Raw genomic sequence first — 25,574 nt, forward strand, 5'->3', positions numbered from 1 at the left:
GTTAGAGAGATAGAGAGAGGTAAGGAATGGGAGGTAGTGAAAAGTAGCCCACAGAGAGAGAGAGAGAGAGAGAGAGAGAGAGAGAGAGAGAGAGAGAGAGGAGAGAGAGAGAGAGGAGAGAGAGAGAGAGAGAGAGAGAGAGGGGTTAAATGTAATAACCAAAAAAATTTTATAGGTTATAACACATTGGTGCTTATGTAATATCAACTGTATACTGTAGACGGTTTGAATAAGTTAAGAAATGGTATAAATGATATTTTGTTAGTGTATTCGTACACACTCAAGAGCGGCAGCTAGATGACAGCTGATCTAATCACAGCCAAAAGTAAAACAAAAAGAAGTCAACAATACTCGATTTTTAAAACACACCCGAAATTTAAAAACAAAAGTACACGCTTTCTCAATGTGCAATTAACTATTTAAAGAGTGGCAATTTTCTAGAATAAAATTATATTTCCCAAAAAATAGTGGTTTGCTGATGAAATCGGATGCCGTATTTTTCAATATTAAACTTACCCGATAATCATGTAGCTGTCAACTCCGTTGCCCGACAGAATTCTATGGAGGGATACGCCAGCTATCACAATACTAGAAGGGGGTGTATTTACCAGCGCCACCTGTGGCCAGGTACTCAAGTACTTCTTGTTGACACCTCCTCAATTATTCCTCTGTCGTGCTTCCGGCAAGACGTTCTGGGATACGCTTATGTTCTTGGAGTATTTTCACGACTTTGGTGAAGTATTTCTCTTTGATTTCGGCTGTCGCTTTACTGGAAAACTTCTATATTAGCTTAGTTAGCTTTTGGAATTAATTTGATTAATTTTGATTATTTTTGGTGACGAGAGAGTATGAACTCTCGTTCACCTTTCAATGGCCGACCCTTCCCTTAGACGGAAGTGTTGGTGTCTAAGAGAGTATAGACTCTCTTTCTTAATTTTGCTTAACAAAGTTATAGATTTATTTTATATCTCTCCGCCTCTTATAGGCCTCTTCGATTAACTTCCTTTTATTATAAACTCATTAAAATTAATTTTTATATTTGTTTATATTCGACCTTCCTAATAGTAGGCGGTCTTTTACCGAAGTTAATAAACTTTGAGCCCGTCATTTCGGTTTTACCTGTTAACATATTATGCTATTTCCGCCACAGAGTTTGAAAGATTTTCTTTGACAGTCTCGTACTGTTTTCAAAGCTGAACTAACGTTTTGTTTTGTCTCTGCAGTTGTTGACGTTCAGAACGTTCAACTTGCACTCTTTCGTTACGATAGAGAAAGAATGTTCACGGTTTCACGTTGCAGTAAGAGTAACCGTGTCTAGCGTTTTGTTCATTCTTTCTTAACTTAATGGTTTTGATCCTAATAAAGGAACTTTTCAGTTTTTTCCTTTAACAATAATATGTTTTAACGATATATATGATTGGGGGTCTTCTCTCAGGTTCTAAGTCAAGAGAGAGAGAGAGAGAGAGAGAGAGAGATAGAGACGGAGGGAGAAAGAGGATAAACGTTTCATTCAAGCCTGCCAGGCGTACGAGTAACGTCATTATCGATTTTTGCTCTTCTCCCTAGTCTCTTTAGGGGAAGAAACTAAACGTTTCTAGAGTGATCTAGTGTTTAGTCTCTTTCCAACCACTGATTTATCTTTCATTAGATTTTTCTGTTACATTGTAATTCTGTTTTCGCAATTACTAACTTTGAGAAAGGATAGAATTGCGTATTTCAGGTACAAACCACTTTAGTTTCGAGTTCAGTGAAATAAGTGCAAACAGAAATCAAAGTGATAAGTGATTAGTGCGTGAGGGTACTTTTGTGCGCGCCAGTCGTCCTCCCAGTCCGGGACCTCTTGCAAGCTCCCAAGCCCAGGGGAGAAGCAATGTCGAAGGGCATAAGGGTTCAGCAGGCCTTGATCGGCGCACAGAAGTATTCTCGGTGGTTGTGGGCGTGTCTTACCGAGACCGTCACTCCCACCCGCAGACGATTGAGCCCTTATTTTGCTCGTCTGCAGAAGAGATTAGGGGAGAAAATAAAGGCAGAGTAACGCTGGTCTCAGGTCTCAAGACTTCTTAAACGTTAAGTCCAGACCTATGCCAGACGTACGAAGTTAAAGTTCACAACCCGAATGCAGTCGTTGGGTTAGCTCTGACTCTCCTAAGTCATCAGTTGATTACACTCCGACTTAGAGGAGTAAGGTTCTGCCACAACAGATCTCTGCTGTTAAGGCTTTACCTCAGCAGAACTTAGTGTCTGCCGACCCCAAGTTAACTCTACTGCAGTCCATACAGTCACAACTTTCGGTCTTGATGCGTGAGTGTCGGGCTGAGAGTGTTGCACCGCCTGCACTCCCTCCACCTGTTCTCGCTGCACCTGTGCTCGCCCAGCCTGCACCTGCTCCGCCTGGTCGCAGCACCATCTGCCAGGCGTACGATGTTGTGAACTCTACTACAGTCCATGCAAGCACAGTTTTCGGACTTGATGAGTGAGTGTCGGGCTGAGAGTGTTGCTCCACCGCCTCCGCCTACACTCCCTCCTCCTACACTCGCTCCGCCTGATCACAGTACCATCTGCCAGGCGTATGATGTTGTGGACTCTACTACAGTCCATGCAAGCACAGCTTTCGGACTTGATGCGTGAGTGTCGTGCTGAGAGTGTTGCACCTCCTGCACCTGTGGTGCACCAACCTCCTGCACCCGTTCAGCCTGTGCTGCACCCGCCTGCACCGGTGGTGCACCAACCTCCTGCACCCGTTCAGCCTGTGCTGCACCCGCCTGCACCGGTGGTGCACCAACCTCCTGCACCCGTTCAGCCTATGCTGCACCCGCCTGCACCGGTGGTGCACCAACCTCCTGCACCCGTTCAGCCTGTGCTGCACCCGCCTGCACTCGCTGCACCCAGTCGCAGCTCCATCTGCCAGGCGTACGATGTTGAACCACTTTCGGAGTTTGCTGTTCACAGTGTTGTTCAGCCTCAGCCTTCTTTAAGGCAACCCTTGCTTTGGGATCAGGAGAGTTACACTCTTCCTCCTCCTCCCCTTGCTGCTCCTCCAGTGGTGCAACTCTCGGTTGGGGTACAACAACCTCTCCCCTCCGTGAGTCTGTCTGCTCAACCAGCGCTGCACCGAGTTCAACCCTCATCTAGGCAAGCTCATCTACACCATGCACTTGCGCCTCAGGAGCCTCAGCTTGCTAGAACTTTACCTTGTTCTGCGCAGCCTCAACCTTCTCATGCTCCACTCATCTCTCAGGAACAGGAACGGACTACTCCGCCTCCGTCCTCCGCTCAGCTGGTACAATCCTTGGGTGCAACTCTTGCTAGGAGTCAACCTCCTTCACCCTTGCACCTGCCTTCTGCTCCGTCTGTTGTTCAGCCTATGCAGTCTGAACCTCAGGTTTTCCCTCAAGTTGAGGAAACCTCTGTTGTTGTTCCAGCTCGTTCTGACTCTGCTGTTCAGCATACCATGGTTTAAACCCCATGCAAGCATGCATTAAGCACTCTAGCACTGGTCATGGAATTTCTGAGAAATGTTAAACGCCATGCACACGCTCTGCTTTCCTTTCAGCAGGCTCTGCTTACAGCAGGCTCTACTTCCTACATGCTCAGCATTCAGCATGCTCTGCATTCAGCATGAACTGCATACATCATGCTCTGCATACCTTACCGCATGCTTCTCAACACATCTTGGGTTGTTGCCAACTCACTAGACTGTCAAGCAGTTTCATAACGTTGCCTTCTAGTCTGCTGCTTTGCACCAGTGAACCCTCACTCAGAGAACTTAGCTTTTCTAGGATAAGGTCCCTGTAGATGAGAAAGTTCTTTTCTCCCTCCTTCTGATATTCCCTTGAGGACTCTGTCATTTGGAGGGAGCCTTTAGCTGCATAACCTCTTATGGACTTTTATTTAAGCATAACATGCTTACAGGGAAGGTAATGGTTACACTTCAGCCGCTAATCCCGTCTGTTACCACACCTGCTCCCATAGACCTTGAGCTGTGTTGCATGACATGCAGTCCAAGCTTAGTCCTTGTTAGAGGATTTTTTGTTTACGGAGTCAATGTGTCACGGGGAAGACGTTCAACAACCAACAGAAGGGACTTGTTGTGACGCAGTGGGCAACCTCAGCAACCCGTTAAGGAGTTGTCTGTACGACCCAGACAGTCTAGACAGATTCGGGTTGTCACTGTACTTCCTCGCTTGCCCATGATTGACAGTTTACAGACTGTGCAGCAGTATCATGATCTTGTGTCCGGCTCCGTCAGACGACTGGCTTTTAAGAGCTCCCTCAAGTCGTCGCTGTCTGGAGATTTTCATATGGACTATGGATCTGACCAAGGAACTGGGCCTCCTGGTCAATTTTGAGGAGTCTCAGCTCGTTCCATCCCAGACCATTGTCTCCTTGGGTATGGATCTTCAGAGTCGAGCTTTTCGGACTTGTCCGTCGGCCCCAAGGATCTTCCAATCCCTAGAATGCATCCAGAGCATGCTGAGAAGGAACCGATGCTTAGTCAGGCAGTGGATGAGTCTAACAGGGACACTTTCATCGCTGGCCCTGTTCATCGAGTTAGGGAGACTCCACCTCCGCCCCCTTCAGTATCATCTAGCTGCTCACTGGATAAAGGACATGACGCTAGAGACGGGCTCAGTTCCTGTTTCCGAAGAGATGAGGTCTACTCTAACGTGGTGGAAGAACAGCATTCTTCTCAAGGAAGGTCTACCATTGGCTGTTCAGTCCTCCACCACCGTCTCTTCTCGGACGCATCGGACACGGGCTGGGGTGCGACACTGGACGGACAGGAATGCTCGGGAACATGGAATCAGGAGCAAAGGACACTTCACATCTATTGCAAGGAGTTGTTGGCAGTTCATTTGGCCTTGATAAACTTCAAGTCCCTCCAGCTTAACAAGGTGGTGGAGGTGAACTCCGACTACACCACAGCCTTGGCTTACATCTCCAAGCAGGGAGGGACTCATTCGAGGAAGTTGTTCGAGATCGCAAGGGACCTCCTCATTTGGTCAAAAGATCGAAAGCTCACGCTGGTAACGAGGCTCATTCAGGGCGATATGAATGTCATGGCAGATCGCCTCAGCCGGAAGGGTCAGGTCTTCCCCACAGAGTGGACCCTTCACAAGAATGTTTGCAGCAGACTTTGGGCCCTGTGGGATCAGCCAACCATAGATCTATTCGCTACCTCGATGACCAAGAGGCTCCTCTTGTATTGTTCTCCGATTCCAGACCCAGCAGCAGTTCGCGTGGATGCCTTTCTGCTGGATTGGTCCCATCTCAACCTGTATGCATTCCCGCCGTTCAAGATTGTCAACAGGGTACTTCAGAAGTTCGCCTCTCACAAAGGGACACGGCTGACGTTGGTTGCTCCCCTCTGGCCCGCGAGAGAATGTTTCACTGAGGTACTGCAATGGCTGGTCGACGTTCCCAGGACTCTTCCTCCTAGAGTGGACCTTCTGCGTCAACCTCACGTAAAGAAGGTACTCCCAACCTCCACGCTCTTCGTCTGACTGCCTTCAGACTATCGAAAGACTCTCAAGAGCTAGAGGCTTTTCGAAGGAGGCAGCCAGAGCGATTGCCAGAGCAAGGACGACATCCACTCTCAGAGTCTATCAGTCTTTATGGGAAGTCTTCCGAAGCTGGTGCAAGGCCAATGCAGTTTTCCTCAACCAGTACCAATGTAACCCAGATTGCTGACTTCCTGTTACATCTAAGGAACGTAAGCTCCCTATCAGCTCCTACGATCAAGGGTTACAGAAGTTTGTTGGCAGCGGTTTTCCGCCACAGAGGCTTGGATCTTTCCTCCAACAAAGATCTACAGGACCTCCTTAGGTCTTTTGAGACCTCAAAGGAACGTCGGTTGTCCACTCCAGGCTGGAATCTAGACGTGGTCCTAAGGTTCCTAATGTCATCAGGATTTGAACCGCTCCAATCAGCCTCTTTTAAGGACCTCACATTAAAAAACTCTTTTCCTCGTGTGCTTAGCAACAGGTAAAAGAGTAAGTGAGATCCACGCCTTCAGCAGGAACATAGGTTTCACATCTGAAACGGCTACATGTTCCTTACAGCTCGGTTTTTTGGCTAAAAACGAGCTTCCTTCCCGTCCTTGGCCTAAGTCGTTCGAGATCCCAAGCCTGTCCAACATGGTGGGGAACGAACTGGAGAGAGTACTTTGCCCAGTTAGAGCTCTTAAGTACTATCTAAAGGTCAAAACCATTACGAGGACAATCAGAAGCCTTATGGTGTGCTATCAAGAAGCCTTCTCTACCAATGTCTAAGAACTCAGTTTCTTACTACATCAGGCTTCTGATTAGAGAAGCAAATTCTCATCTGAAGGAAGAAGACCTTGCTTTGCTAAAGGTAAGGACACATGAAGTGAGAGCTGTGGCTACTTCAGTGGCCTTCAAACAGAACCGTTCTCTGCAGAGTGTTATGGATGCAACCTATTGGAGAAACAAGTCAGTGTTCGCATCATTCTATCTCAAAGATGTCCAGTCTCTTTACGAGTACTGCTACACCCTGGGTCTATTCGTAGCAACGAATGCAGTAGTAGGCGAGGGCTCAGCCACTACATTCCCATAATCCCATAACTTTTTAACCTTTCTCTTGAATACTTTTTATGGGTTGTACGGTCGGCTAAGAAGCCTTCCACATCCTTGTTGATTTGGCGGGTGGTCAATTCTTTCTTGAGAAGCGCCAAGGTTAAAGGTTGTGATGAGGTCCTTTAGTATGGGTTGCAGCCCTGTATACTTTAGCACCTTTGAGTTGATTCAGCCTCCCAAGAGGAACGCTGCGCTCAGTAAGGAAGACGATCTTATTAAAGGCAGAGTAACGGTTCAAGTCGACTTCCTTACCAGGTACTTATTATTTCATTGTTATTGTGGATAACTGATTATATGAAATATGGGATACTTAGCTATCCTTTAATCTTGTACACTGGTTTTCACCCACCCCCCTGGGTGTGAATCAGCTACATGATTATCGGGTAAGTTTAATATTGAAAAATGTTATTTTTATTAATAAAATAAATTTTTGAATATACTTACCCGATAATCATGATTTAATCGACCCTCCCTTCCTCCCCATAGAGAACCAGTGGACCGAGGAATAATTGAGGAGGTGTCAACAAGAAGTACTTGAGTACCTGGCCACAGGTGGCGCTGGTAAATACACCCCCTTCTAGTATTGTGATAGCTGGCGTATCCCTCCATAGAATTCTGTCGGGCAACGGAGTTGACAGCTACATGATTATCGGGTAAGTATATTCAAAAATTTATTTTATTAATAAAAATAACATTTTTAGCTATGATTGAAATGGATGTAGACTCGGCCTAATTTTTTCGTTTCGTATTTAATTGACACTAAGAAAACTAATTTTAGTTTCTTCATCTAAATGTAAGTATTGTATAACACGAAGAGAGAGAGAGAGAGAGAGAGAGAGAGAGAGAGAGAGAGAGAGAGAGAGAGAGAGAGAATGAATCAGCTGTTGTAATCAAATGGCGTTTTTGTTTCGTGAGAATTTCATCACCACGACTATAACAACAACATACTGTACTGAACTTTACAGTATTATACAGACTACTGTAATATGATAAAGTAAAATATTTGTAATCTATTTTATATGAAATGGGGCTTTTTTTTTGTTTGTTTAAAATTTACATTTACGTATGTAAAACAACTCTCTCTCTCTCTCTCTCTCTCTCTCTCTCTCTCTCTCTCTCTCTCTCTCTCTCTCTCTCTCTCTCTCTCTCTCTCTCATAGATTGTTTTCCTGCTTTGCTACGTATGTATGATTTTATATAGATACGGTAAATAATATTTGTAATAACATATTTTATAAAAGCTTTTACTGTAATATCATTATTTATCACTTTCATCATGGCGTTAAATTCCTTAGTTTGTTAACTGAACGTACGTCATGACGCCGTCGTTTCAGGCAGCGTCATAAACAAAAACATTTCATTTGGAAGTCCTAAGAAAAATTAAGTAAAACATTAGTAATAACCAAATCAACATACTGTACTGAATAATCAATATAATTGATGCAAAAACTAACCTATACATAGATGTGTAAATGCGTTTGTTTCTTCATTATAATCAGAGATAAACGTAAACAAAACAATGGTTGCCATTTTTTATCGTGCTTTTTAGGTGTTTAGGAAACGCATGATATAAAATCGCCTTTAATATTTGTGCCTGTTTTAGTTTAGGGTGCTGTAGTACATGCATTAAGTGTTCTGTACATTAAAGGGTGGTTTGTTAACAGTACTACGTAAAAGGGAAGGTTTTAAAAGTCCGAATATACATGTTAAATAAATAGGTAAATATGATGTCACTACTTCGCGGATTTTCACCTATCGCGCCCGCGTCTGGAACCTATCTACCGCGATAAACGAGGGTTCACTGTATATGACTTCGCTACTGCTAAACGCAGATGTCGCAAGCATGTCCTAGCTGAAGCGACGATTAGGCATGAACCTAATAAACTCATCCGGTCCTCCTGTTGGGGTTCAAATCTCTTCCCCGAGGATCTCGTAGAGGAAGTCTTGGCGGAGGCCACTAGGGTTAATCAGAGCCTTAAAGCCCGTTGGGGTTTGACCCCTAAACGCAAGTATGACCCCGCAAATTATCAAGCCCGGGGTAGGAAGAAGCTTAGACCATATACCTCCACCCAGTTCAGGCAACAACAGAGTGCTTCATCCAACTTCCGGCTGCCTCTTCCTCCATCTTCTGTTGTCCCTGCACAGCCTTCCACCTCTCGGGCTCCTTCGGATGACTATGTCACCGTTCTGCTACCTAAGAGCCAGCTTTCTGGTGCCTCCGACACTTCCCCTGCCTTTAACCAGTCTTACGAGGCTCATAGCTCTTCCCAGAGTTATGGTAGAGGTAGAGGCTACCACCGTGGCTCTAACCAGAACAAAGGCAGGGGAAGAGCCTTTCGCAGAGGAAAGAACTTCCGAGGCGGACGTGGAGGCAACTCCTCAAACCAATACTGAGGTGCAGCAGGTAGGGGGGAGGCTCTATGCCTTCCGCAACAAATGGAGGTTCAGTCCCTGGGCGTTCAGTATCATCTCCAAGGGACTGGGGTGGAGTTGGATTCAAGGACCTCCTCCTCCGAACAAATTTCGTCAACATTCCACTCCGGACCTGGTCGAATTTGTCCAGGATCTTTTACAAAAGAACGCCATACAAGAAACGAAACATCTGAAGTTTCAAGGTCGGCTGTTCAGTGTCCCGAAGAAGGATTCAGACAAGAGAAGAGTGATTCTAGATCTATCCCTTCTCAACTTGTCCATTCAATGCGACAAGTTTCGAATGCTTACCGTCTCGCAGGTGCGGACCTTACTTCCCCGTGGGGCCGTCACCACCTCTATCGATCTTACAGACGCCTACTATCACGTCCCGATAGCGAGACACTTCCGTCCGTACCTAGGCTTTCGCTTAGGGGACAAAAGTTACTCCTTCAAGGTGATGCCTTTCGGGCTCAACATCGCCCCAAGGATCTTCACAAAGCTAGCAGAAGTCGCTGTTCAGGAACCCAGGAATCAAGGGATTCAAGTAGTAGCCTATCTGGACGACTGGCTCATTTGGTCAGACACCTCCCAAAATTGCCTAAAAGCCACTCACAAAGTCATCCATTATCTTCAGTCTCTAGGCTTCCAGATCAACTTCAAGAAGTCCCGTCTTCTTCCAAAATCGAAGTTCCAATGGCTCGGCCTGCAATGGGATCTTATATCTCATACTCTGTGTCTTCCCAGACCCAAGAGGTTAGAGATTGCAAGGAACACCAAACGCTTTCTCAAAGACAAAGTAAGTTCCAGACGACTCCAAGAGAAGATTCTGGGGTCCCTTCAGTTTGCCTCAGTGACGGATCTTCTTCTGAAGGCAAAATTGAAAGATATCAATTGTGTCTGGCGTTCGAGGGCGAACCGGAAGCTCCGGGACAGGAAAGTCCGCCTTCCTCCCATTCTACGGGAAAGACTTCTTCCTTGGACAAGAGCAAACAGTCTGTCAAAGTCAGTTCCCCTTCGATTTCCGCCTCCGGAATTAATCATTCACACAGACGCATCCTTATCAGGTTGGGGCGGCTATTCTCAGCTCAAGAAAGTTCAAGGTCTTTGGACTCCCTTGTTCCGCCATTTTCACATCAATGTGCTAGAGGCCATGGCAGTTCTTCTAACCCTGAAACGTCTCGCTCTTCCCAAGAAACAACACCTTCGTCTGGTCCTCGACAGCGAAGTGGTGGTCCGCTGCCTCAACAGAGGCGGGTCAAAGTCAGGGCCTCTGAACCATGTTCTAGTAGCCATATTCTCCCTAGCAGCCTCAAACCGTTGGCATCTTTCAGCTGTCCACCTGGCAGGAGTCCGGAATGTAGTGGCAGACGCCCTGTCCCGGACCTCCCCTCTAGAATCGGAATGGTCACTCGATCTAAAGTCATTTCGGTGGATTCTCTCTCAGGTTCCCGGTCTCCAAGTGGACCTCTTCGCCACGGAATCCAACCACAAATTGAGAGTATATGTGGCTCCCAATCTAGACCCTCAGGCTTACGCCACAGACGCCATGTCACAGAATTGGGACAACTGGGAAAAGATTTATCTCTTTCCCCCGGTGAATCTTTTACTGAAAGTTCTAGACAAACTGAGATCCTTCAAGGGACAAGTAGCCTTGGTCGCACCCAACTGGCCCAAGAGCAACTGGTATCCTCTCCTGCGGGAGTTGAGACTATACCCTCACCCGATACCCAATCCGGTCCTGTCTCAGATAGTACAAACACGCGTTGTGTACGCTTTCTCAAACATTCAGAGCGCCCTAACTTTATGGACTTTATGAAGTTTGCGGCTATGCATGGTGCCAATATTGATCCTCAAAACACCTTGTTCCTAGAATCGGATAAACGGGATTCCACCATCCGCCAGTATGACTCTGCAGTTAAAAAGTTGGCAAAATTTTTAATAGACTCAGACGTGAACTGTATGAACTTGAACCTTACAGTCACTTTCTTTAGATCTTTACTAGAATCAGGTCTGGCAGCCAATACTATCACCACTATTAAATCGGCTCTGAAAAAGATCTTCCTAGTGGGTTTTAACATAGACTTAACCGACTCTTTGTTAGCTTCAATTCCGAAAGCTTGTGCCAGACTGAAACCGGTTACTCGTCCTACCCCGGTGACCTGGTTCCTTAATGACGTACTCAAATTGGCTTCTGATACCATTAACAGTTCTTGTGATTACATGCCCCTTCTCAGGAAAACACTTTTCCTAGTGAGCTTGGCTTCCGGGGCAAGAATTTCTGAATTGGCAGCCTTGTCGAGAGACCCGGGTCATATTGACTTTCTGCCTTCAGGAGAGGTCCTTCTTTCTCCTAACAAATTCTTTTTGGCTAAGAATGAAGACCCTCAAAACAGATGGACCTCCTGGAAAATTGTTCCCCTCACGCAAGATCCGTCGCTGTGCCCTGTCACTACTCTTAGGTCTTATTTATCCCGGACCTCCTCTAACTCCTCGGGGCCTCTATTCGTTAGAGAACAAGGCGGTACCTTTACTATTAAAGGGATCAGGCAACAAATTTTGTATTTTATTAAACAAGCTAACCCTGACTCTTTTCCTCTTGCACATGATATCAGGGCGGTTGCCACCTCGGTGAACTTCTTTCACCACATGAATTTTACAGACCTTTCCAGGTATACAGGGTGGAAATCACCGTCAGTGTTCAAGAAACACTACCTTAAACATTTGGAAGCCCTAAAATTTTCTACAGTAGCCGCAGGGAGCGTAGTTACTCCCAAGTAACTCACAGGTTAATGCCTTGACTCTTTATCTCCCTCTTACCTGCCTCATTTATACCCTATTGTATTCGTTGGTCTCGCACCTGAATACTGTTATTATATTTGTAAATTTTATGCTCCTGAGTATCTGTATATATTATCACTCACGGCATTATTATACCTACCTTATTGGATTTATGTTCATATTTAAGATACCCTTATAATTGTTTTTTGGTACTCATCTCTGATTAAAGCATCCTGTATTTCCCTTACGCTTATGTTTTTTCCTTTATTTTGCAAGTTTGGTGACATTTTTCTCTTGTATAGATTCACTGGGCGGCACAGGTTCGAGCCCAGAAAAGGGATTTTGACGTAGGAAAAATCTATTTCTGGGCGAAGGACCTGTGCCGCCCAGTGAACCCTCCCAGCTCCTCTCCCTTGGAGTCCCCAAACTTTGGGTGCTAAGGAGTTGGGTTCTGAGCGGATGCATTGTTAGTAGTACCGAGTGAGGTTGAACGGCTCTCCTCTATTGGGGTTCTCTGTCGTGGATTAATCTAAATAGTGCGGGACCTCTGGAATATACGCCCAATTTTATACCGACACCAATAGGTGAGCGAGCTAGTTAACCTAGCACTCCTTTACATTTTTTCTCTGGTATATTTAGCAGTAAATTACCTAAGAATAAGTGCTAAATGGAGCTTATTCACTGGGCGGCACAGGTCCTTCGCCCAGAAATAGATTTTTCCTACGTCAAAATCCCTTTATTACTACTTGCTAAACTACAACCCTATTGGAAAAAACAGAAGGCTATAAGGCCGAGAGCTCCAACAGGGAAAATAGCCCGGTGAGGAAAGGAAATAAAGGATCTACAAGAAAAGTAATTATCACCAGAATAACCAAATTCATATAAAAAAGGGTGATAAGATCTTGTGAAACTATCACAGTCATGATATAGTAGTTTAACAAGGACACCAATATACTCTTAAGATCTGTTCCTCAACATTAAGTGAAAGACTTAAAAGGTAAGGATATTGAACTGCTAGGTAAAAAGAGACCAAAGGGAACATAAAAAGTGATAAAAGGTTCTGTACAACGGATGATGAACAGTGGAACCTTGTAAACTACAGTATTGGTGAAAACAATCAATAAACTGCAGTGTTGGTGGAACAATCAGACCCTGATGATAAGCATTGGACCCCTATAAACTGCACAGTGTTGGTGACAACAATCAGAAACTGATGATGAACATTGGAACCTTATAAAATGCAAAAATTGCCTTTAATTACTTGAAGCCTTAAAATGACCAGAAAATATCTACTGTAAATAATTCAGTGCTGTAAACATTCTATAATACATGAAGTAATCTTAAGAAGACTACATACTTATGGGAATATACTCGATCACTGTTGACAATGATTGGTAGATATTTATAATTTGATATTCAGTCATTTCCCCAAGATCAGTGGACAAATACTAGAATGCCTATGCTTGATGTGTGGTGGAAACACACACACACTTATATTGTAATCAAGGTCCTGTAAGGAAGCTATCCACTAAATCTCTTAGTTACACAGACTTTACCGTCATAAGCCTTACCCAAATTTTTTGGACCTCAATGTTTAGCTTTGTTCATTTTGAAATGTTGGGATACTAGCAGATTTGTAGCATTCTCCAAAATATACTATATGTCATAACCATTTTCTGTCTCCACACCTTTCCTCTTTATTCAATTTTCCAACCTGCGGTTCAAACTGAGGAATTTGAGTTTGATTCTCCTTAGTGCCATCTACACTGTGGCTTACCAGGCAAAATGTTGGTGATGTCTGTGAGTGGAAGAGAGTGAAGATAAAAAGAAAACATCATTTCAAATGTTAGGTCTTAATGAGGTAATCCTCACTCCACATGATCAGGCCCCTAAGTTAGGTTAGACTATGAAACTACAGGTGAGGATATATCCTTTTATTTCACTAGTTTTCCTATTCTTCCACTTAAATATCCTGGATTACCACTGATCCCAATTAATGTTTGTTATTGAAGGACCTTGATCTCTTAAACTACTATTGTTTTATTATGGAAGTGAAGGTCAGAATTGCTTTAAGCATGCATAAGCATAGAAAGACTAGATTTTCTACTCTGTAATAGTTATAACTGAAATCAGGTATTAACATTTCATGTTTCTTATTTTCATTGTGTGCTTTTAAATTTTTAGGTACATTAAAATTATTGGGGATAATTTTTAAATTAGCAGAATCCTTAGCAAGTTTTTAATTTTGATGGCTATGATAAATTGATATGTATTATATTTTTACTGATGTTTTTGTCATTGCAATTATTTTCAGCTTTCTATTATGTTATGAAATAATGAATTGTTCCGTAACCGAAATACAAACCACGCTATTTACAAAGGGTTTACTTTTAGCGCAGCTGAAATGACGAGCCAATAGTTTTTAACGAGGGTTAATTACCCCCGCGCTAGTTAGCAGGGGGTGGGGAAGGGTAGCTTGCTACCCCTCCCCCCTCCACACACCGGTGACTTGCTTCACTTCACTTTTGGCTCGGCGGTGATCAGACGTGTCTGCTCATCGCCTTCGTGACAGCCTTTAATTTTCTGCTTTTTCTTTTCAGTGTGTGTGTTGGTTGGAAGTTGACCTTCATTTATTTTCTTTACTATGCGTACATGCCCTGGAGTTGCCGGCCGTCCTTGTGGGACTTTCATGTCGGACGTTAATACGGATCCACACGCCCTCTGCCCTCAATGTCGGGGCCGACGGTGTGACCAGGAGAACATGTGCCGTGAGTGCAGGGAGTGGTCTGCCTCCCAGTGGGAGAGGTTTGGCCGTCGGCGTAAGAAGAAGTTCAAGAGAGACCGTTCTCCTCCGGGGTTAGCCTTGAAGGAGGAAGGTTCTCGGGACTCTTCTTCCGCCGCCCAAACCTCCTCCGAAGCTCCCCCTCGTCCGCCTCCTAAGGAGAGTCGGCCGAGTGGGAGCGCAGGACCTTGTTCTGTTTCCCGACCTTCGGTGGGGGGAGAGGGCGTCGCCTCCCATAGCGAGGCGGTTCCCCCCTCCTCCTCCGGGGGAGGTTATTGATAATGCCTTATCCAGTGATGATCTTTTACAGATTTGGTCGTCCCTGGGGCTTAAGGGCTTGCCCTCCAGGGTCGCTCTTATTGACCTTGTCTCGTTGGGGGCCGCTGTTAAGCATTCGCCGGTGGTAGCAGAGGTAGACCCTCTGTCTATTGTCGACGTCGTGGTGACAGAGGCCTCCGACGTGGCTGGGCCTTCCGCCGCAGGTGCTGTTGCTGGTGATGGTGCTAAAGGCTCTCCTCCTCCTTCCGTACATCCTTCGAAGGGGGAAGTGAGTCCTTCGGTCTCGACTGCAGCTCAGCTTCCTTCTGAGGGAAGTGTTTTGACGAAGACTCCCCTTCGGAGGACCGATGGTCCCGACGATCTCCCCCGAGGCCGCCTCCGCCGTAAGGCTCACCGTCCTCTACGCCACAAGGGCCTCCCTTCTCCTTACAGGGGGACTAAGAGGCGCCTTTTTGGGTCTTCGTCCTCGGGACTCTCCTCGTCAGCCTCAACCTACTGCTCCGCCCTCCTTGAACCTCTCTGCAGACCGCTCACCATCTCCTGCCGGATCTTCGCCTTCTGGAGAACTCGTCACCCGACGGGCAACGGTCCCTTCGGGGCTAAGGGATTCTTCCCTTACGCGAGCAGTGCTAGCGCACAAGCGCTCTCCTGCTCGCCAGCGCTCTCCTGCTCGTCGACCATCTCCTGCTCGCCAAGACTCTCCTGCTCGTCGGCTCTCTCCTGATGTTCGCCCCCCTCGCCAGCTCTCTCCTGCTCGTCAGCTCTCTTCCGAGCGTCAGCGCTCATTTGAGGACCCTCGCCCTGCGGTCTCTGACCACCCTTTAGTTCCTGCTGAACTCCCTGCTCACCATCTGCCTGGTCCTGTGGCTACACAACATCGTGCTGCGCGTGTGTCAAAAACACATGTTCGCCAACGCGCCAGCGATCTTCCCGTTCCTGCTCGTGAACGCGCCGCGCCACCTGTCCTCTCACAGGACACGCGTCGACCTTCTGCTCGCCAGCGATCACCAGCTCGCCAGCGATCACCTACGCGCCAGCGATTACCTCCTCGCCAGCGTTCACCTGCTTGCCAGCGCGCACAGGCGATCTTAGTATCGCCTATTCAACAGCGACAACTAGCGTGCCGACGTTCTCCAACGCTCCTGAAGGAACATGGTTCGCCAGCTTCTAGCTCGGCATCGTGCGATCGCCCGCCTGCACATGCTGCTCGCCATCGCTCGCCATTGCACGATCGCCCTCCTGCGCATGCTGCTCGCCATCGCACGACCCTGCACGATTGCCCTCCTGCGGATGCTGATCACCATCGCACCCCATCACGCGATCGGCCACCTGCGCATGCTGCTCGCCATCGCTCGCCCCTGCACGATCGCCCTCTTACGCATGCTGCTCCTCATCGCACGACCCTGAACGATCTCCCTCCTGTGGATGCTGATCACCATCGCACCCCATCACGCGATCATTCACCTGCGCATGCTGCTCGCCATCGCTTACCATTACGCGGTCATTCACCTGCGCATGCTGCTCACCATCGCACACCAGTGCGTCGACATACCACATCGCGCCATCGCCAACTTGAGCGACTGCACTCACCAGCTCGTCATCGATCGCCTGTGGATCTACATCGCCAGCGATCTTCCTCACCTACGCGGCAGCACGATCCCTCGCCGTCGCGCCAACGCTTGCGTTCGTCGCCTCGGACACGTGTTCATTTACCTGCCCACCCTCGCGCCCACTCGCCTGCGCGCCCGCGCGATCGCTCGCCTGCGCGCCCGGGCGACCACTCGCCTGCGCGCCCGCGCGACCGCTCGCCTGTGCGCCCGCGCGATTATCCACCTGCGCGCCCGCGCTCCCGCGCGACCATTCGCCTTCGCGCGACCATCGTTCGCGGCGAATTCCACAGCCGGTGGTAGCAGCAGGGACGCGTGCTCCTAGACGGCACTCGGGATCACCTCCATCCAAGCACAGGTTGGTAGTGCAGGACGAAGAGAGGTCAGTACAGCATTCTTCCCCACCTTCTTTTCAGGCAGGTACCGTCGTGTCCACTCCAAAGGATCGCCCGATCCCTTTCCCTTTAGCGAGGATTTCGGACTCTGTGTCCTTGGAGCAGTAGACTTGGTTTGGTCCGCTGGCACGGGCGTTAGTGAGGGTTATGAAACCAGCACTCGCCGGCCAGGGTAACAAACCATCGGCTGTCTCTCCTACGCTGAAGAGAAAGAGAGGAGTGGACTTCGTGGTGACTTCCCCCAGGGCGAAGTTGGTTCCCAAGAGGTCGGTCTCGAAGGTCCCTTCTCCTGCACGAGTACTCTCTCCTTCTCCCGTGGACGAGGCCTTTCCGTCCTCAGGTGAGTCCAGTGGGGCGGTAGTCTTCCCCTCGGCACCAGGGGGGGAGACTTCGCTTCAGGCAGGAGAATCGTCTCGTGAGGAAGGGGCCCCTCGAACTTCGTTGTTGGGATCCTGTATCCCTCCCAGGAGGGAACCCAAGGATTCCAAGACCGTCCCTAAATCCTCTGCAAGGATTCGTCAGGAACCCACGGCTACCCAGGGGAATGTCCACGTATCACCCCAGGAAGAGATTCCTGGGGCAGGAGACTTGGCTGCCAGCCCGCAGGGAGGAGAACAGCAAGAGTCCGAACATGCCTTCTGGCAGGTCCTAAGCCTGATAAGGCAACTTAACAGACTTACGGATCCAGTCATCGCCCCCCGTGAAGGCAAAGACACGATTCTGGATGAAGTGTTTGACGTTCGGAAGGCCCCTAAGACCAGTGCAGCTCTGCCCTGGTCTCGGGGGCTGAAGAGTGCCAGGGCTAGGGCCAACGCTCAGCTCGCACTTCTTGCCTCCTCCAGTCGTTCCACTGCCGGGAACAAGCTCATCCCTCCTCCTTGCCTTCAGCAGAGGTGGTATTTCGAGATCCTGGGTGAGCACAACCTCGCTCTTCCTCTCCATCACTCTGTGGAGGAGCTGGTGAAGGGAGTTCCCCTTGAGAAACTCTCTGCCCGGCAGGTGTCGTTCTCGGCGGCAGAGATCCTTAACCACGAGAAGGTCGCTAAGTGTGCCATGCAGGCCACTTCGTGGCTGGACTTCTGGCTAGGATCTCTAGGCATCCTATTGCGATCGGAGGACTTGTCCAAGGAGACCAATAGGAAGGCCCTAGAGACCTTCTTGCTCTCGGGCACCCGCTCCATCGAGTTTTTGGCGCACCAGGTTACCACCCTGTGGGCAAACTCGGTGTTGAAGCGTCGCGATGCTGTGTCCGAGAGATTCCATCCGAAGGTCCCCGCCGTAGATGTGTGTAGGCTCCGACATGCTTCCCTTCTGGGGGAGAGCCTGTTTGAGCCTCAAGACATGGAGCGAACGGCTGAGAGGTGGAGGAAATCCAGCACGGACTCCCTCCTCCACAGGGCCCTTACAACTCGGCCCTATAAGCCTCCAGCCCCGCCACAACAGCAGCAACAGCCTCGTAAGGCTCCCAAACAGGCACCGGCAGCTAAGAGAGTGGTGTCTAAGCCCCAGCCCTTTCCAGCCAAGGTCAAGAGGGGCGGTAAGTCCTCCAGGGGAGGCAAGACTCCTAGGGGTGGTGGCCGCGGCCGCAAGCCCTAGGGGTGGCAGTCCCCCTGCATGTCCACCTGTGGGGGGATGCCTTCAGCGTTGCGTCCGCAGGTGGCAGCAACACGGGGCCGATGCTTGGACGGTCTCAGTGATCGGCCAAGGTTATCGCGTCCCGTTCACAACATCTCAACCTCCCCTGACAGCGAATCCAGTGTCGTTGAGCTCCTATGCCACGGGATCGGCAAAGGGGCTGGCCCTTCAGGCTGAAGTCGAGACCATGCTCGAGAAGGGTGCTCTCCAGGAGGTCGTGGATGGCTCCCCAGGCTTCTGCAGTTGACTCTTTCTTGTAAAGAAGGCTACTGGAGGCTGGAGACCCGTCATCGATCTCTCACCTCTGAACAGGTTTGTCAAACAATCCCGGTTCAGCATGGAGACAGCAGACACAGTCAGACTTGCGGTGAGACCACAAGACTTCATGTGTACACTGGATCTAAAGGACGCGTACTTCCAGATCCCAATCCATCCGTCTTCCAGGAAATACCTGAGATTCTGCCTAGACAACAAGATCTACCAGTTCAAGGTGCTGTGTTTCGGTCTCTCCACAGCTCCTCAGCTGTTCACCAGAGTGTTCACCCTGATTTCATCTTGGGCGCACAGGAACGGTATTCGTCTCCTTCGTTACCTGGACGATTGGCTGATCCTAGCAGACTCGGAGTCGACCCTTCTTCGGCACCGAGACAGGCTTCTGGATCTTTGCCAGGATCTGGGGATCGTGGTAAACCTCGAGAAGTCCTCTCTGCAGCCGTCCCAACGACTGGTTTATCTAGGCATGCTAATAGACACCAATCTCCACAAAGCCTTTCCTTCAGACGACCGGATAGCAAGGCTGAGGAGGGTGGCGGAACCTTTCTACAGGCGAAAAGAACTCCCCGCCCAATCGTGGTTGCGTCTCTTAGGCCACCTATCCTCCCTGGCCCATCTGGTTCCAAACAGCCGCCTCAGGATGAGATCCCTTCAATGGCAGCTCAAGTCCCGGTGGAATCAAGGATCCGATTCCCCGGACATTCTGATCCCAATGGGGTCTCTGGAACAGACGGACTTGCGGTGGTGGCTGGCCGACGAGAACCTGCGGAAGGGAGTGAGTCTTCTCGTCCTCCCCCCGGAATTGACTCTGTTTTCGGACGCGTCAAAAGAAGGGTGGGGGGCGCACGTTCTGAACCAGAGGGCCTCAGGCCTTTGGTCAGAATCAGAAAAGTGCCTACACATCAACCTGCTAGAATTGAAGGCCGTCTTTCTGGCTCTTCAGCAGTTCCAACGGTCCCTGGCGGGTCACTCCGTGGTGGTGATGAGCGACAACACCACGGTAGTGGCTTATATCAACAAGCAGGGAGGCACTTTTTCGCAACAGCTATCCCATCTTGCAGTAGAGACTCTAAGGTGGACCGAAACCCACTCGATAACACTATCAGCTCGCTTCATTCCTGGCAAGAGGAATGTGCTCGCCGACAGTCTGAGCAGGGCTTCGCAGATAGTGAGTACCGAGTGGTCTTTGGATCATCAGATAGCCAACAAAGTCCTGACTTTGTGGGGTTCCCCGACTGTGGACTTGTTCGCGACAGCCTTGAACTTCAAGCTGCCCCTGTACTGCTCACCAGTCCCGGACCCCAAGGCACTCTGGCAAGATGCTTTCCAGCAACGGTGGGACAACATCGACGTGTACGCCTTCCCACCGTTCTGTCTGATGAGAAGGGTGCTCAACAGGACCAGACTATCGGTCAACTGTTCCATGACTCTAGTAGCTCCGCTATGGCATCACGTGGAATGGTTTCCGGACCTTCTGCAACTCCTGACGGAACTCCCAAGGGAGCTTCCTCCACGACACGAGCTTCTCAGACAACCCCACTCCGGCGTCCCTCACAGGGCCGTGGCCTCGCTTCGGCTTCACGCCTGGAGACTATCCAGCGTCTCCTCGCGGAGAGAGGCTTTTCGCAACAGGTTGCGGAGAGAATGTCTCGGCACCTGCGAAGGTCCTCTGAGGGAGTCTACCAAGCAAAGTGGAGAGTCTTTTGTGGTTGGTGTCGTGGAAGGGGTATCTCTCCACTTGATGCCACTATTCCAGCAATAGCGGACTTCCTCGTGTATCTGCGAGAAGAAATGCGCCTTTCTGTCTCGGCAGTGAAAGGCTATCGCTCAGCCTTAAGCTTGGCCTTCAGACTGAAGGGCGTGGATATTTCTTCATCGCTAGAACTCTCTTTACTCATACGTAGCTATGAGCTTACCTGCCCCCAGTCGGAAGTGAGACCCCCTCCTTGGAACGTGGTTCGAGTCCTCAGGACTCTTAAGAGACCTCCCTTCGAGCCATTACGCCAGGCCTCCGATCGCCACCTGTCTTGGAGGACGGCTTTCTTACTCTCCTTGGCCTCGGCCAAGCGAGTTAGTGAACTTCATGGTCTCTCGTACGACATCGCCCATTCAAGGGGATGGGGGGAGGTAACGTTCAGGTTCGTCCCTGAGTTTGTGGCCAAGACTCAGAATCCTGGAGTGCCGGATCCTCGGTTCGACTCTTTCAGGATCGCGAGTCTCCGTTCTGTAACAAACGACCCAGACCAGCTGCTACTATGTCCAGTGAGGTGTCTGAGGCACTACTTGAAGAGAACGGCTGCAGTCCGTCCTCATGTGCGAGCTTTGTTTGTGAGCACAGGCAGGACAAAGAGGAGGGTCACCAGGAACACCATCTCAGCTTGGATTTGAAGGGTTATCTACCATGCCCTGAATCCTGACCCTCCTTCGTCACGTCGCCCTCGGCCCCACGATGTCAGGGGTATTGCTACATCCCTGGCCTTCAAGAGAAACTTCTCTGTGACGCAGGTACTTCAAGCTGGGGTCTGGAAGCGTCAAACGACCTTCACAGCCCACTACCTGCAAGACGTGACCCACAGGAGCCTCGATACGTTTTCTATCGGCCCTGTGGTGGCTGCACAACAGCTGGTCTAACCTCAGGCTCCTTTTTGGACAAGTAGCAGTAGGTTGAGGGCGTTGTTACCCGGTCTTAGTCTGCGTGAATGAAAGAGTATGTCTGACCCTTACTTCTTTCTTCATTCTCCCCTCTCTTGGGGAAGCAGCATCCTGGTCCTCGCATAGCTGACCTCGACCTCTGCAGGTAACCCATGCTTCTTTGTGCTCCTAGTATTAAGCTTAATACTGTTGCGTCTCCCATACTCTGACGAGGCGGTATGGGGAACGTCCTATCCTAGAATTCCTATCTGAAGGTCTCAAGGTCAACTTCATAGGACGAGTCACACTCTCCTCCTCACACTGCTTATGTAGGCCACTCGTTCCTAGCAATGCTAGGAACTTGTGAGGTACAGGGGCTCCCTCTCTCTAGTGCTGCTCACTGAGGGATCGAGCCCCCTGGCAAGCCGAAGTCAGTAAGGCTGGGGACTTTCCACCCTTCCTAAGGGGTAAGTCACCCTTTGTAAATAGCGTGGTTTGTATTTCGGTTACGGAACAAATGACAAATTCGAAGATAATTTGTATTTTTCCTAACCATACAAACCTTAGCTATTTACACATATGTGCCCGCCATCCCTGACCCCCAAGTCAAGTCCTACCTCTAAGTGAAGTGAAGCAAGTCACTGGTGTGTGGAGGGGGGAGGGGTAGCAAGCTACCCTTCCCCACCCCCCGCTAACTAGCGCGGGGGTAATTAACCCTCATTAAAAACTATTGGCTCGTCATTTCAGCTGCGCTAAAAGTAAACCCTTTGTAAATAGCTAAGGTTTGTATGGTTAGGAAAAATACAAATTATCTTCGAATTTGTCATGTTTAATTCCTATAGTTTACTTATTTCCAGCAATTTTTAAAACATACTTCAGTTGGGAAGACAAATGAGCGATATCTCACACACACACACACACACACACACACACACACACACACACACACACACACACACACACACACACACACACACACACACACTCTCTCTCTCTCTCTCTCTCTCTCTCTCTCTCTCTCTCTCTCTCTCTCTCTCTCTCTCTCTCTCTCTCTCTCTCTCTCTCTCTCTCTCGTTATTTAACTACTGTACAGTGTGTATGTTACCATCAGCATTTTCCTCTAGTACATGCCATCTTTGTTTATAATTAACCATTATGTGACTTATTTTCATAATTTCTTACTACAGTATTTGTCTTCTTGTTTGTGTACATTCTGTTCTAACTTTGTAAGTTTTTCATCAATTACACTATCAATGTAGTATTAAAATCTGTTTCTAAAGAGTTGATTAAAGTTAAGATAGAATGACCTTTTTAAAGTTGTTAATGTTTACAGGTGTATGGAGTGTGAGTTTGAAGAAAATGACTGAAGTAGAGACTCTTCTTGCTGGTGCTGGCTCAGTAATAGAGAATAAGGACAGTTACATTAAAACTCTATGGTAAGCCATGAAGAAAAGAAAATATAAAATTCCCAGTATATTCTCTCATTCTATGAATTATTGGATGTGTCATAATCATAATACCAAGCTTACTCGAATTCATTTCCATTATGTCTTTTTACTATCAATATTTATTGAATACATTACCATTAACTTTGATACAGATTTCCTTTTGAAAAATCCTCCAAGTAGGTAAAAAGTTTCTGGTTTTTTTTTGTGTACAGTATAATGTTTATGTCAATGTTTCTAATTTTACTGCCAGTGATGCCTATTGAGTATAGTTTCTATTTGTGCTTATGTGGATTCTTTCAATTGGTGTTGAAATAAGGAATTTAGAGATACCCTGACATGATATTCTATTAAAAATCTCCCTTTGTAGCAGAAAAATGATTTGTTCCTATGCAAGTATGAACCTTTGTCCTTTAAATGGCAAGATGATTTTGGCGCAAGCTTGAACGGCTATTGAATTAGTTAAGGAGATAGTAAATGATAGGTGGTGTACACTGTCAAGAAGCCCTGCCCACCACCTGTCGAAAGAGCTTCTTTTTAATTTTGTCTGCAGCGAATATAGATTTCTCGTTGTCCCGTTGTCCAAACTTTTTATTTACTTTTTTATAAGAAGTAAATGCTGGGTGTTTATTGCTGTAGTGATGGATGTAAAGCAAGTGATTTGTACTTGCCAGGGAAAGGGTGGACATTGCATCCAATTTATGAGTAAACCGGCTGTATATCATCCCTCTCGGTGTGCATCTTGTAGGGAGCATTTTTGTTCACAAGCATCCCAGTGTGCAGGTAATGGCCTTCTGTGCAGTGGCAGGTATACGCTCTGATGGGGGAAGATTAGAGCTAAGCCTTTGCTGGTGTCTGTCTTGTCAGTGCCGAAGAAGTCTTTCACATCTTCTGTTTCCTCAGTGAGTATGTCTACTGCCATCAGCCCTGCGTATACATCATTGGCTCAAGATCAAGGAGTCTTTGGATCTGCATCAGTGGGCTTTACAAGGTCTGGTGGTGTGTGGGGGTTCCCCTAGTGTTTGCCGTACCCCTTTGGAGGTTGGAGGGTCTTCACCTGTTTCCATGCAGACTGTCGACGACTAGTCTTGGGCTTCCTTAAGTCATTCAAGTACTGTATGCCCTCCATGGCTTTGTTTAGGGAACTGGTAGCCAAGGCTACCTCTCCCCCATTATACTCAATGCCTGCGTCTCCCGTCGGGACACCATTGGTGAAAGGTGTGGTTGTGCTTCCATGTCAGTGACCCCCATGGTGCCCCTTGTGGTATTCCCTCTAAGCCCAAAAGGATTGCTAAGGCCTATAAAGTGACACCTGTGCCAGCAGAAAAATCTCTTGTACTGTGAGGTGTCAAGCGTAAGATTGGGTTCAAGTTGGTCGCAGGGCCGGAAGTGTGTATTCCCGCGGTGCTTGGGGTTACATTTTTCACCCTTGACCCGGTCATCCCTGTGTTAGCTACCTCTTCCCTTATGCCTGGGGGGTCAAGGGCCTGTAACCCATGTTCTCTTGGTGCCAGTGACCCTGCTTGTTGCTGTGTAGTGGGCCTCTGTTAAGTATGGCTTCCCTCTTTCCTGTGACAGTGTTCCCCACAGTTGTGGTTCCTGTTGGAGCAACCCGTGTGGTTCCTTCCCTTAGGAGAGCCTTATCGTCGTTTGTTGCTCAGACCTTGATTCCTGATTGCAAAGCCTAGAGGAAATTTGTGAAGCAGAAGAAACGTGCACGTTCTTCTTCCTCCACTTTGTCCTCCAACTCTGATTCTGATTTCTCTTCTAAGTTGTAGAAGAAGAGGAATAGGCCGAAGAAATCCAGGGAGGCCAGCCTTAGTCGTAAGGAAAGGACTCCTTACGACACCACCTCTCTTTGGAGGGAGAATTGGCGACACCCATGCATTTCCTGGCTCTGTAATGCTTACATTGGTAGAAAGCCTGCTTGCTGCATGCATTACAAAAATCTTTAAAGAGGCATTTGGTAGTGTTGGTGAGCGTCAACATCACCATAATGACATACGTCAAGAGGCAAGGAGCACGGTCTATCGCCCTCTCTGCGAACTGACGAAGTGGATACATTCTATGCATTGTTCCACGCCGTAGAGTTGTCGGCCATATACATGCTGGACCCGTGACTGGGCTGGCCTATTGAGGACAGCGCAGCCCACCCCACATGGGGAGGCCCCTAGAAAAGGTGGGGTAAACATCAGACACGGCAAACCCGTCTGGTCAGCTCACCGCGGCTGGAGGACATCCCACTAATGCGGTCGAAACAAAGAGAAAAAAATATTAACCTTAGGTGCGTGGAACATCCGCACCCTCCAAGACGTGACGAACACCAGCCGCCCGGAACGACGTACAGTCCTCGTCTGCAAGGAGCTAGCCCGCTTCAATGTTGATGTGGCGGCTCTTAGCGAGACCAGACTACCCGAAGAGGGCAACATCAGGGAAGCTGGAACAGGCTACACCATCTTCTGGAAAGGCAAGGCCCTAGAGGAGCCTCGCATCCACGGTGTCAGCTTCGCCATCCGTTCCCAGCTAGTGCAGCAGCACAACCTCGCTCCCAAGGCCATCAGTGAGCGCTTGATGACTGTCCGCATCCCCATCACGCGGGACAGACACCTCACCTCAACCGATGATGACAAAGCTGCCTTCTACACCCAGCTCGACCGCACCATCCAGGCAGTGCCCGCCAATGACAAGCTTGTTGTGCTTGGCGACTTTAATGCCCGAGTAGGCAAAGACCATCTCCTGTGG

The 25,574-nt window shown here is 48.4% G+C and overlaps 1 protein-coding gene across 5 annotated transcripts in view; it reads left to right on the top strand.

Annotated features, from left to right (window-relative positions):
- MED24 (mediator complex subunit 24) overlaps window positions 1-25,574 on the top strand; it is a 349,247-nt gene that overhangs the window by 152,093 nt on the left and 171,580 nt on the right. For all 5 annotated transcript variants that reach the window (XM_068389049.1, XM_068389044.1, XM_068389055.1 and 2 more), the window contains one exon: window positions 22,721-22,823. In XM_068389049.1, the coding sequence (XP_068245150.1) occupies window positions 22,721-22,823 (103 nt within the window). The remainder of the gene's footprint in view (window positions 1-22,720; window positions 22,824-25,574) is intronic.

This window comes from Palaemon carinicauda, chromosome 1 (genome assembly GCF_036898095.1).
Source record: "Palaemon carinicauda isolate YSFRI2023 chromosome 1, ASM3689809v2, whole genome shotgun sequence".
NCBI classification, from domain to species: Eukaryota; Metazoa; Arthropoda; class Malacostraca; order Decapoda; family Palaemonidae; genus Palaemon; species Palaemon carinicauda.